Source organism: Budorcas taxicolor, chromosome 3 (genome assembly GCF_023091745.1).
Source record: "Budorcas taxicolor isolate Tak-1 chromosome 3, Takin1.1, whole genome shotgun sequence".
Lineage (NCBI taxonomy): Eukaryota > Metazoa > Chordata > Mammalia > Artiodactyla > Bovidae > Budorcas > Budorcas taxicolor.
This window is the reverse complement of record NC_068912.1, coordinates 110,973,712-110,987,240: the sequence shown is the minus strand read 5'-3', so window position 1 is coordinate 110,987,240 and position 13,529 is coordinate 110,973,712. Positions and strand designations below refer to the sequence as shown.

The 13,529-nt window shown below is 51.3% G+C and overlaps 1 protein-coding gene and 1 long non-coding RNA gene across 3 annotated transcripts; both read right to left on the bottom strand.

The window, feature by feature from the left end:
• Positions 1 to 2,472: 2,472 nt before the first annotated feature.
• Positions 2,473 to 5,354, bottom strand: LOC128044985 (uncharacterized). The gene is made up of 3 exons (XR_008199131.1): positions 4,976 to 5,354; positions 3,340 to 3,509; positions 2,473 to 2,739 (listed from the first exon to the last, which is right to left on the bottom strand). It is a non-coding gene; the product is annotated as an uncharacterized LOC128044985 (long non-coding RNA).
• Positions 5,355 to 7,590: 2,236 nt separating this feature from the next.
• Positions 7,591 to 11,927, bottom strand: SMIM12 (small integral membrane protein 12). 2 transcript variants are annotated; one of them, XM_052637368.1, is made up of 2 exons: positions 11,806 to 11,927; positions 7,591 to 8,529 (listed from the first exon to the last, which is right to left on the bottom strand). In XM_052637368.1, exon 2 carries the CDS (start codon positions 8,522 to 8,524, stop codon positions 8,246 to 8,248), a length of 279 nt encoding a protein of 92 aa, XP_052493328.1. In that variant the 5' UTR covers positions 8,525 to 8,529; positions 11,806 to 11,927; the 3' UTR covers positions 7,591 to 8,245. The 2 variants fall into 2 exon arrangements, with proteins under 2 accessions (XP_052493328.1, XP_052493329.1); XM_052637369.1 differs by lacking the exon at positions 11,806 to 11,927 and adding an exon at positions 8,611 to 8,719.
• Positions 11,928 to 13,529: the final 1,602 nt, after the last annotated feature.

Here is a 13,529-nt window from a genome sequence, read left to right as displayed (position 1 = left end):
CGTGAGATGAACCACCGAGAAGCAGCTTAGGAAAGGCCACGCAGCTGTCAGTGGCAGTGCTGGGCTGTGAACCCAAGCAGTCTAACTGCACAGCCGAGTTTCTCAGAGGGGAAAGGGGGCGGGCTGGGATCCAAGCCCATCGAGGTCCCGGCACAGGACGGTGAGGCAGGGGCCAGCCAAGGACAGGGGTTTAATGACAACAGCAGCGGAACAATCCACCTTGTCATCAACTGACCAAACAAGAGACACAGAGGCCTCCATCTGTGGGAAAGACTGTGACCTCCTACCCTCCCACACGTGGGGAAAACAGCTTGGAGAGCATCAAAGGGGCAGAGCTGCCCCAAAGGTTTATCTTTGGTCTGTGTGCCGGGAAAACCAAACAGGGAAAGGCAGGAGAAGCAGGCTGCAGAGATAAGTCACGCCAGCCGGCAGCAGAGGGGCCGCGGGGGTGCCAGCTCTGCGCCCGGTGCCAGCACACTCTCAAGGGTGTTTCCCTTGGTCAGGTCAGCTGGTGGGCAGACCAGTGGACCCCAGTTTGCTGTGATAACAAGAAGCAAACTGGGAAGGGGAGGGGTGGTGGGGTGGCCGCAAGCCCGGCGCTGCCAAGAATTCCCGGTGTTATCTCGGGTGAGCTGCTTCCCGTTCTGGGCCTTGATCCCCTGAGTGAACAGAAGCAGAACCAGGACTCCTCTCCTCTCTCTTTGCGCTCCTTGGGGAGGAGGGGCAAACAAAGAGGGCTTCAGATAAACACCAGACGTTCCAGGCCAGGCCAGCCCCTTGATAAAATGAGGATACCCCGGGAGTTCCCTGGCGGTCCAGTGGCTAGGACTCGGCTCTCTCACTCCTGTGGTGCGGGTTCGATCCCTGGTCAGGGAACTGAGATCCTGCAAGCCGTGCCACATAGTAAAAGAAAAAAAAAGAAAGAGAGAAAGAAACCTAAGATTCCACACGGTGCGCAGTGTGGCCAAAAATAAAATGGTTAATTAAGGAAAAAAAAATTGAGGACACCAAAGCCTGTTCCTTCTCTTGTTTCCAAGGCTTCCACCTCACCTATGAGCCCACCCTCCCTTTCCAGGCCACAGCCAAAGGGGAGGCACGAAAGGGAAAACAGAGAGAGAGAGCGCGCAGAGACACTCCAGAAGCAGTGGTGCCCTCAGGCTCCCGGGCGTTCCCACGCCTTCCCAGCATGTGTTCCTCAGAGTCAACCCAGGGGCCCACAGAGGCTGAGAGCGAGCCCCAGCTGGTAAAGGCATTACAGTTCCTCAGGCTCTGACCCAGGGCCCTGCGGGGGCCTTGGAGGGCTCCCATCCACCCTGCTGAGCTGCTGCACGACTCTGATCACTACTACACGAAGGGTTTCCTGAATGCTTTCCTGAGGACATTGTTCCCCTCTACAGAGTCATCAAGGTCAAATTCATCATGGGCTAGGCTGGTCCAGGTCCTACCCAGTGGGGAAAGCCCGCCCTCTGTCCAAGCCCCACTTCCCCCGGGAAAATTCAGCCACTGCATTCGCTCCTTTTAGCTCATTACCAGCCTCGGGATGGCAAAGCCGTACGAAACACGTAGGAAACACGGCTGCCGTGAGCTCAAGACTGCCAAGCAGCGCAGAGCACACACCTGGGGGGCCCGGGGCCGGGGAGGGAGGGGAATTCACAACTAGAGACAGACATCTGGGAGCCTTGCTCCATCTTCCCAAGAGGCTTGTCTCCACACCCAGCCCCAGGACGTCCTCCATCCCACACTCAGGGGCCTCTGAAGTCATTCAGCGTTTATTGGAAATGCCTCTGTGCAAGGCTTCGTCCCTGCCCTCAAGGAACTCACAGTCTAGGGGAACAGTCGCACAACCAACACAACGCCCTGTGTAAATGCCGCGGGAGCAGAGTGGACCCCGGGCCCGAGAGGCAGTCTCTGCTCAAACTCCTGGGCCGTCCTGGAGTGGAACAGAATTCACCAGGCAGCCCAGGAGGCCCGCTGCGCAGTGCACACAGAGGCCTCAGGATCCGGACGGGTGCAGCACAGTCAGGAGGTGGCACAAGCCAGACTCTGTCCTGGGGATGGTGCAAGGGAGGCGGGGGCAAGACAGCGAAAGGACGTGCGTGGCGCACCCAGAGCTCAGGTGAGAGAAGCCATGGAGGTCTTTAAGGAGTGACCTCATCAGAGATGTGTTTGAGAGAGAAAATGCTGGTAGGAATGGAAGAATTTTCAGGAAGAGACCAAAAGTTTAGGCCAGAAGTGATGAGGGCAGGGAAGCGAGATGCAGAAAACAGATGAAGAAGAGAGACCGTCACAGGTGGGTGGGGACGGGGGCGGGGCGGGAGGGTCAGAACCCAGCTGAGCAACAGGAGAAAGGAGATGGAATCTAAGCTAACACTGGGCTGGTGTTTCACGAACACTCCATCGTCATCCCCACTGTACAGACGCAGCTTAGGAAAGCTGAAGTGACTTCCCTGGCCACACAACTAGATTACACAGTTAAGCTGCAAACCCACGTCAACGCCTTTAACCATCATACAAATCAAGACACAGAGATACATAGTGAGCTGTTTCGGAGAATGATCTGGAGGCTGGAGGGCGAAATTCACAACTTGAGACAGACATCTGGGAGTCTTCAAGGTAGATCAGCAGGTGGCTGAAGGCACAGGTGAGGCTGAAACTGTCCGGCAAGAAAACAAACATGGATGAAGCTGGAGGAACACTCATACTTAGGAGAACAGGAGGCGGCAATGGCAGAAGAGACAGCTGGAAAAGGAAACGAAGGTGGCGGTGATATCGAGACAGAATTCCACGAAGCGTGCCGGACACTGCAAAGCGACAGTGTGGCTGGGAGGGGACACCAGATTTGCAGTCATAAAGACTTTTAGCCAAACTGGCTTCAGCACTGTAGTGGTGGAGGTGGAAAGCAAGCAGCAAGGGTCAAGAGAGATGCAACCATGGGGCTGAGGAGGCTGGTTCATAAAAAAAAAGTCACCTTGAAGGTTGCATCTGAAACTATACATGGAGACTGCCAGGCCACATGGTTACATACAATTCTGCTGCGCTAAGCAGCGCAGGCCCGGAACCAAACAGAAATGGACAGTGGAGCTGGGGGTGGAAGTGGAACAGGGGCAGTGGAGAGAGGCGTAAGGACACAAAGGACTTGGACTCTTCCAGAGAGAAGAACTGCCCTTTCTGGGACTCCAGTAAACATGTTTAAAAATATCAAAAATATGTGGAAGACCCATTTGGAATTTTTAAACAAAAAACAAAGCCAAGGTTTATCTCCGCACTAAAAAGGATTTGATAAACAGATAACTAATGTTAACAAACTCAACTCAAAAGGAATAAACAGCTTTTACGTACATACAGAGGATGAGATGGCTGGACGGCATCACCGACTCAATGGACATGAGCTTGAGTGAACTCCGGGAGTGGATGAGGGACAGGGAGGCCTGGCGTGCTGCAGTCCATGGGGTCGCAAAGAGTCGGACACGACTGAGCGACTGAACTGACTGAAGTACATCAAGGTACCCCTGGGACAGGAAGCAAAACGATACATACTAATTATCAATAATGCCTCTTTACTCTTAAAGCTGATTCCCCCAGGGACTTCTCCTTAGCAGACTTCCGAGAGACTGTTCAGGAAAGCACAGAGGAGCATTTATGTCTGTTCCATTATCAGACTGGCTGCCGTCCCAATTCGATAAAAGGGGGGTTCTACCGGCATACAACAGCACGCGCGTGTTTCTGAAGCTCTAAGCTGGCTTCTCACTGTTTACACGCAGGGACGACAGCGGCATCCCCATCCTTCTGAGGCCAGCAGGGTGGCGGTTGCGACGCTCTCATGCCTCCAAGCCCAAGGCTCCCTGTTCCAGCCATCCTGAGGGGCCACTCTCAGGTGCTCCCCACTGCTCGCCTCTGACCTTGAGTCAGCGCCGATGTGACTACTACTTGGCAACACAGCCTGCACTCCCCTAGGCAGCCTGGTTCTGGGACAAGGCAGTCCCTCCTGTGAAACACTCCCCAAGAAGCCCTGGACCACCAGACCTATGAGGGCGGGTCTGGGATCACTTTCCCAGCCACAGTTTCTTGCTCTCTCCTCCTGATCCCAGCTCACCAGGACCACAAGGATACACAGAACTCTTTTTCTTGCGAAAAAACTAAAGCAGCCAGCATTTACTGAGCACCTACCTACTGCCATGGGCTCTGCTAAGAACTTTACGTATGATATCTTAGCTTTGCAACAACCCAGCAAAACTAGGTATTCTTATTCCTGTTTACCAGAAAACTGACACCTGAAGCTGAGAAAGGCTACATCACTCAGCTAGCAGTGGAGGCAGTATCACACATTTGCCAAACTCGAGGATCCTCTTAATTTTCACTGTGCCACACGGCCCTGGCTCACCATTCCACAAGTGCCCAGAGACCCATGCCAGACGGGGAAAGGAAAAGTGAGATAAGACATGAGCAAGCCTCTCTGTTTGAACTGCCTGGTTCCCAAGTGACTCGGGGGAGTCTAATCTCATGGTGTTTCACTCAGTTGACAGCCTCATCAGCCTGGGCCCTGGCAAGCTGACAGGGGTCAGAGGGCCCCCGGCCGGCTTGTCCTGGCAGCTGCCCAGCTGACTTGCGCTAACACAGCAACAGGCACAGGAAAGGCAAGAGAGGGAGTGGAAAAGCCCCAGATACCAGGCCCCTGAGGGCAGAGAAGTGAGCCCTGACATGCTCAGACAGGGCAACACTGCTCTGACGCCAGCACTGCCCTTCCCTGGTGGCTGAGCGGTAAAGAATCCGCCTGCCACTGTAGGAAATAAAGGTTCGATCCCTGGGTTGGGAAGACCACCTGGAGAAGGAAATGGCTACCCACTCCCAACATTCTTGCCTGAAAAATCCCACGGACAAAGGAGCCTGGCAGGATACAGTTTACGGAGCCGCAACAGCAACAAAGCCACCACTATTACCCAGGGTGGGGAGGCAAACCCCAAGGCCATCTACTTACTCGTATGTTTCAGGGAATCAGAAAGTGTGGAAGAAAACCAGTCTGTGCCTTGGTTGGTCCCAGCAAGTCTGGCCTACCTTTGCCAAATCCATGGAAAGCCTGCTGCTTGGGACTTCCGTAGTAGTCTAGTGGTTAAGACTTCCCCTTCCAACACAGGAGGAGTGGGTTCGATCCCTGGTTGGGTGTTAAGATCCCACATGCCTCATGGGCAAAAAAACAACACATAAAACAGAAGTAATATTGTAACACATTCCAAAAATGACTTTAAAAATGGTTCACATCAAAACAAAAAACAACACCCTGCTGCCTAACACTACCTGGCTGGGTAGAGGCAAGAAAGCAGACGCTATCTCAGGGCCCCACAGCAGCAGCAGGAGAGCTCAGCCGGCCTGTGGGAAACAACAGCCAACTGGGAATATTAATAGACTTGCTACAGGCAGAAATTCAGTGAGAGCAAGCCCTCCAAAATAGAATTACTTAAAGGGGGCACAAAGTGAGACTAGAAGAAGGGAGCAACTCGGGTTTCCAAGGACAGGGCTTCCTCTGCCAGGCACCGGGAGGAGGTACAGCAGGGCCGGCAGGGTTATTCTGAAACATCTGAAAACCCAAAAACGGCCTCGTCCGTGGGAAAATGTTTTTGGTGTTATTTCTGTTATGTTTTCTGTCCTCCGATGTTTTGCTTAGGCTGATATTAAACTGCATATGTGCAGGATGCCCAAAAGCGTTTCGAGGGATCTCATATTTGCCACAGTTGTTAGATGATCACTTAAAAATAAAGCTCCTCTCTCAGATTTCATTAGCACACGAGGGGCAGCTTGACAGGTGGCACACTGGCAGCCACTGGGTCATGTGAGCATACTTAGAAGTTTTTTTTTTTTAAATAGAAGTTTTTTTTTTAATAAACTGTCTACATTTAAAAATCAGAAGTTTCCATGCCAAAAAAAAAAAAACCCCACAAAAATCTGAATTTCTAATATCTTTTAGAAAAAAAAAAAAAAAAGATAAAAATCTGTATCTCTGGCCAAGCAGCACCAACTGGAAGAGGCTGCACAGCCACTGCCCCCTTCAGGCAGGGCCGTGCTTTCCAGCGCCTCATTTAAGACACCTCACTGACCCCTATCAGAGAAGGCAATGGCACCCCACTCCAGTACTCTTGCCTGGAAAATCCCATGGACGGAGGAGCCTGGTGGGATGCCGTCCATGGGGTCGCACAGAGTCGGACACGACTGAAGCGACTTAGCAGCAGCAGCAGCAACTGACCTGAGTGCTGCTCCCGTGAATGGATCCCAGGCTTGGTGGCACTCGGGACTGCCACAGGGGGGCACCACTGGCCTGCTGATGAGGCCTGCGTCAGCCCCAGCCCGTAGCCAACCTGACCTTAGCACATCCTTTCAGAACCAGAAACCTCATCCTTATTTCAGGAGCAGATGCTGCTACCCCACGTTCCCCACCAAATTTACTCCCTGAGAAACAACAGCAGTTCATCTCAACATTCCTGCCAGGCTTCGGCGACTGAGGGGGAAGCCACTGACTTGACCTGGCCCCTCCTTCTCTGGCTACCATCCTTTGTATCCCGCCCCTCCCACACCACAGCCAGAACCTCACCTGTTCAGCTCTACCTTCACCCACCTGTTAACACCATCAGGCCTCAGGTCCTGCGGTAAGAAGCAGGGCAAACACCCTCTCCCTTTTAAGGTAGTTCATTCTTCATCAAACACACTACTTGCCTTTGCTCACTCAGGGTGAAGGTCAACTGACTTCATGAGGCAACAGGTCTGCTCTCTGCTCTCACCCTTTCCAACCTCACGGACAACACCTTTAGTGGCAGCATTCAGTATAAGCTCCGGCTGCCCTTCAGGTCAGAGGTTCAGTTACTATATATTAAGAGCCTTAAATTAATCATCCCACTTCATCCAGAATGCCATTTACTGTTCCTACCCCTTTCCTGTATTCCAAAATGCAGGAAAAGCCTCATATAAGATACTCCTGGCAGTATTTCTGAGTGAACAATCAGAAACAACCCAAATGTCCAGCGATAGGGAAACAGTTGGAAAACAAACTATGCTATAGTCCCACTTGATGGGCAACTGAAAACAATTAGGATTATGAAGACCATGTGATGAGATGGAAAAGTAATTCTGATATGAAATACTATGTAAAAAGAGAATATAAAATATGTACAGTAATGATAAGTAATTAAAATCAACTAGGCCAAGAATTAATGAAAATACCAAAACGTTACCTTTTCATTTGTACTAGAGATCTCAGAGTGTGGGTAACCATTTTTCAAACCCCCTACCAAATATTACGTATATATTCTTTTTATGTGTGCATGAGTATGAAGTTGGAAAATTTGATGTTGTCAAGCTCCCTACTCTAATTTAGACTTTGAAAGTCTATAAGCCTCTTGTTATCATGATAAAAAGGCCCATGGGAACCTGCGCCTCCAGGACTCACCATCTCCAGGATCCAATGCAATCACACTAGTAAAACAAAGCTCCAGGGCCCTGAAGTCCTTAGTTAAAGGCCGATGTTATCCTACCTGGAGATGTCTGCACTTACATAACTCCTAAGGAGACCCCAAACATCACCTGGAAGATAGGATTAGATCAAAATGGTTTTCAGACGCCACTTTAATCAAGTTTTGCACTATACAGTAATGGGCGGGGTGGTGAAAGATGGTGATTGTTTTCAAGCTAATTCACCTGCCCCAAGGCGAACAGTCTGGGCTCCCAAGAACAGAAAATGGCATTCCTTCCCAGGGGAATCCCCTCCCTGAGCTGCCAGGACAGGATTTCGGGGAGAATGAGCACAAAGGACAGGGTAAGCTAGTTAAGAGAGCCAGGTAGATCTGTGAACTCTTGCCAGTGCAAACCAGAACTAGGCATGAGGTACCCCACCACCCCAGTCCCAGCCACTCCCCCTTGAGGCCAAACCGCCTCCCCACCGGGACTGACGGCCAGTGTTCACTTGGTAACTCTCCCCCAGTGGTGCACCCAGCGGCGCAGAAGCCCCAGCAGTCGTGGCCACCATCCAGCTGAGGCAGGCTGCAGGCCAGAGCCCTCCCAGGCCTTCCTCCTCACTGGCCCCTCCGCTTCCAGTGCGTCTGCCTCGCCATAGCAGAGCAGCCAGTATGTGGGTGGCTGTGGGGGGTGGGAGGGGCCGGAAGCAGCAGTGAAGCGAATCAGACGTGGGTTCTGGGGCTGCGCCGTCGTGGCGGCAGGCCGGGCCGTGGCCCGCGGAAGGCCCCACAGGGCTCTGGGTCCTCCATTAGTTCTTCTCCGGGCGGTTTCTGTTCAGGACGGCTTTAGGAGCAAATTCCAGCTTGTCCTTAAGGCTCACCACCTGCGTGTGGTCCTTGCCTAGCAGCTCATCCAGCTTGCGGTCTTCCCGGCGCTCCGAGATGCTCTTCTCCTCCTCCACAGGCTGTGGCTCCTTGCCCCTGATGAACCATTCCAGGTGGTAGCCCACAGCTCCGACCACGAAGGCCACGGGAAAGGTGACATAGGGAGCATAGGTGCGCACCGCGGTCCAAAGCACAGGCCACATGGCATCTGCAGGGGAGCACAAGGCCATTAGGGAGAAGAGCGCCCTCCCCGCCAAGCATGGATAACCCGCCGCGGTGCTCCACTTACCAGGCAGCCTGGCACGGCGTACTGAGCATCCACCCCATGCGGAGCAATGCAAGAGGGCACCCCGCTTTATGCAACAGTGGGGTCCCCAAAACGATCTAGGCAATGTCAGAAGGTCCCACTGTTAGGGAAGAGGGCGAGAGTCTATTTTATGGACTACACTCTTTGACAGTTACACAACCATGTATGGCAGTGTTCCCCACAAGAGACCCTCTGAGCCTTACCTAATAAAGCTTCAAGCCTGCTGGTGACCCCAGGCCCTCCCTGCACAGTTTGCCAGCATGTCAAGAGTCGAGAAGAGCCTTCCTTTGCTCTATACAATTTCTCCATCAGCAGAGCTAGCCACCCCTTCCCCACCACACACAATCCCACCGTGAGTCTCTTGTCCTTTGCCCCACATAAAGAAGGAGCATATTTAGCCAGCCAAATCCATTACCCAACCAGTCTGGATTTTAGGTAAAGAGATAATGGTTTTTTTCTTATTCTGAACCTGACTTTCCTGACTAGATGAACCTCTACAAATCTGCTGGCCAAATCCCTTTCAAAATACACTCTCTTCAACCAAAGTCATATCCTCATATTTACATAGTTAAAAATATCACCAACCCATTATACATTCTCTGGACACACTAGAACTTGAAAATGAAAATTCTATGTTTTTGTTTTTTTTTAAGAAAAAAAAAAAAAACCACTGTACAGAACTTCCCTGGTGATCCAGTGGTTAAGACTCCATGCTCCCAGTGTATGGGGCCTGGGTACGCTTCCCGGTCAGGGAACTAGATCCCACATGTGGCAACTAAGAGTTCAAATGCCACCAACTAGAGATTCTGCTTGCCACAACTGAGGCAGCACACAGCCAAATAAACAGCAGTTGATAAAGAATCTGCCTGCCAATGCAGGAGACGTGGGTTCGATCCCTGGGCCAGGAAGATCCCCTGGAGAAGGAAATGGCAACCCACTCCAGTATTCTTGCGTGAAGAAGTCCATGGACAGAGGAGCCTAGCAGACCACAGTCCATGGAGTTGCAAAGAGTCAGACACTACTGAGTGACTAACACTTTCACTTTTTTTTTTTTTTTTCATAAAACAAAACACAACACTGCACAAGCCATGGCCCTAGAGTTTCCAGAACTGAAGACAACACCAAAAAAATGTAAAAACACACAAAGTGGGTCATGCTAATGGCCATTCAGTCTCAAATGATTATTGTTAACAATGACCAAGGACTACTCACAATTATCAGAATAGTGATATTCATTCATGTTTATTTATTGCGCACTAAGTGCCAGAGCCTGGGGTAAGCACTCTATATAGTCTATCTTCTCTAAAACACATGTCCACTCTGCGATAGATGGCATTACCAGAGGGTTACGTAACGTGCCCAAAAGTCTCAACTGAAATATCATTCCTTTTGTACCCCTGTAGGTGTTTCCCCAGCTCGGCTGTCTCTGGTCTACCTCACCAAAGATCAGATGACTCTCTCCCTCTCTCTTTGGTTCCAATTCTCTTTGGAGGAATCCCAGCATTTTGTGGACCCAAGATTATAACGGACCATCACCAGGGGAAAAACTGCCAGAGCAGCTCTGAGGTTGCGCTCTGAGTCCCTGTCTTAACACCAGGCACTATACCAGACAATTCACACACCAGTCATCACGTGATCTTCACAGGTGCAGATCGCCTCTATAAGGAAGGAATTACTAGTCCAGATTTTTGTTGAAGGCCACAAAGGCTCAGGAACATAACCTTAACTGGCCCAAGATCACCAGAAATGACAAAGCCACTAATTGGAACCCAGGCCTCTCCATCTTCAACACCTCTGTTCCTTCAGCTGGAAAAAACACACTGCAAATAGGTGTATGTGTGTATGAGCACACAGTTCACTCCACGAAGTCCTGTCCGCCTCTTTGTGACTCCATGGACTGGCTTCTGTCCAAATCCTGGTCTTGAAGAGAGCTTCCTGCAATTCTTCCCTGTCAACTTGGCACTTCACTTCCTAAAAGAGCTTCTCTTTTTGAAAACTCTGAGATTTGTGATACATTCAGAGATCTGTGAAATGATAAGGCAGCCCTGAAGAATCTCAAACCTAATACGTCTTCATTTTCTTTCCTATCTTGTAAGCAAGTCCTCTGTGAGTAAATACTTTCCCTCAACAGCAACTCTCTGCACAGGTCACCAATTTGTCTTAAAATATATGAAGCATGAGTCCACCGTGTTTTTCTCTCTCATATGCAGCCCAAGGTCTCCCTCTGTGGTTCACATTCTAATCATCCCCAAATAACTTAATCCATTCAACATTTAGAAACACTTTGTTTGTGTCGCACACTGGGCTGGCCTACCCCATTTGTGTGCATTTCTCAAAACACTTTGCGGTCCAAAAGGGCAAGGCCAATGTTTGTGCGTTCCCACTGTGGCCTATCCATCTCCCATCCTTCCCACCCCATCCCGGCATTAAATGCTGAAAAAGTTTGTTGAATGAATGAGCAAGTGGCTTGTGTAAAACCACCGCAGTCACTCAACCACCCGCCCTTAAAAGGTGGCAGGAACACAGCAGGTGCCTCTGCTGATCACAGGAAGCTAGATACTCTAACAAGTCATCCCTAAGGGGTCAAAACGGGAGGCCAAAGTGTCTGGCAAATACCGTGAGGCCTATTTCCAGCCCCGCACGGAGGAAGTCTGAGCAGGAAAAGGTCAAATGGGTTGCGGGGAAACCTGCCCTTGTGCCGGGGGTCCTGGAGGCCCAGTGAGATGAGAAACTGCAGTCAGGAGATTTGAGAACCGCTAACAAGGGCAAAGGAGGCCAGACTGGGTGGAAAAATCAATCCTGACCTTCACTGAGACCGGTCCAGGGATGAGAGTGCAAGGAGGTCAGGGTCCAAGGGTCTGCCCTTCGCCCTTCTCTGGGTTCCCTGGGCCTGGCCCCTGTCCCACCTGTCTGACCTCGTCGGGTCCGTCCTCACCCACGTGCCTAAGACCGAGAAGCCTTGACAGCTAAGTGTTCGCAGGGCGCTCAGACGCTCACACCGAGCCCGGGGAAGAGAGAGGGGCCATCTCTTCTTTTCAGGCCTCGTCAGGGCCAGAGCCAACGCTAGGCATTACCCCTCCCCTAACTCAGAGGTCAAGGCCACGAGGCGTCACCACAGCTACGGGCGGCCCAGCAGCAGCTCCGGAAGAGAGACCGCCTGCCGGGACGCGTGCTCACCTGCGCGAAAGTCCGCACACCACCGTCCGGACCCCGCCCTCCAGCCGAGCGCCTGGAGCCCAGACACCACCTCTCCCAGCGGCCCGCGGGGCCTAGCCCCGGGACCCGCCCACTGGCGCCGGCTCCCTCGGAGCGCAAGGATTGGCTGAAAGGACTGGGGAAGCTAGGCGCCCGCAACCGGCCGCGCCGAGCTGAGATGCGTACAGCGTCCCCTTCCGGCTGGGAGGTTTCTCAGTGACGTCACCACGGGCTTTCGGTTGGAGAAAGGAATCAACTGATGTTGACTAGGCGGCTCCTAAGACTTTGGTCTGGACACAGAAAAATAAAAAACATGACCCTTGACCTCAAGAAGGGCTCAGCAGAGTAAAATCTAGAACTCTTAAAAACTATTCCGATCTGGGCTAGCTTTCTAGCCGTGTGACATTGGGAAATGTGTGACATTCAGCCGTGTGACTGAGCCTCCTTTCCCTCTTATGCATAGACGTAATAATACCTATTTCACAGGATGTTGTGAGAGTTGATGAGATAATGTATGCGAAGTGCTCTGCTGGCATATCGCAAGCAGGGAAATAAATGACACTATCAGTTCAGTTCGGTCGCGCAGCTGTGTCCGTCTCTTCGCGACCCCATGGACCACAGCACACCAGGCCTCCCTGTCCATCACCAACTCCCGGAGTTTACTCAAATTCATGTCCATTGAGTCCGTGATGCCATCCAGCCATCTCATCCTCTGTCGTCCCCTCCTTCTGCCTCCAATCCCTCCCAGCATCAGGGCCTTTTCAAATGAGTCAGCTCTTGGCATCAGGTGGCCAAAGTAAAGTATTGGAGTTTCAGCTTCAACATCAATCCTTCCAATGAACACTCAGAACTGATCTGCTTTAGGATGGACTGGTTGGATCTCCTTACAGTCCAAGGGACTCTCAAGAGTCTTCTCCAACACCACAGTTCAAAAGCAACAATTTTACAGCGTTCAGCTTTCTTTATAGTCCAACTCTCACATCCATACGTGACTACTGGAAAAACCATAGCCTTGACGAGAGGGACCTTTGCTGGCAAAGTAATGTCTCTGCTTTTTAACACGCTGTCTAGGTTGGTCATAACTTTCCTTCCAAGGAGTAAGTGTCTTCTAATTTCATGGCTGTGCTCACCATCTGCAGTGATTTTGGAGCCCCCAAAAATAAAGTCGGCCACTGTTTCCACTGTTTCCCCATCTATTTGCCATGAAGTGATGGGACCAGATGCCATGATCTTAGTTTTCTGAATGTTGAGCTTTAAGCCAATTTCTTCACTCTCCTCTCATACAAATAATTAAAATACAGTAACACCTAATTCTTACTTGGCCTGGCACCCCACTCCAGTACTCTTACCTGGCAAATCCCATGGATGCAGGAGCCTGGTAGGCTGCAGTCCATGGGATCTCGAAGAGTCAGACACAACTGAGCCACTTCACTTTCACTTTTCACTTTCATGCATTGGAGAAGGAAATGGCAGCCCACTCCAGTGTTCTTGCCTGGAGAATCCCATGGACGGGGGAGCCTGGTGGGCTGCCATCTATGGGGCTGCACAGAGTCAGACATGACTGAAGCAATTTAGCAGTAGCAGCAGCAGCAGAGCTGATTAACGAGGACTTCCCTGGTGGCTCAGACGGTAAAGCGTCTGCCTACAATGTGGGAGACCTGGGTTCAATCCCTGGGTTGGGAAGATCTCCTGGAGAAGGAAATGGC

Bases quoted from the DNA above. Each gene is read 5' to 3' on its own strand.
- SMIM12 (XM_052637368.1), bottom strand. From the start codon at position 8,524: ATGTGGCCTGTGCTTTGGACCGCGGTGCGCACCTATGCTCCCTATGTC.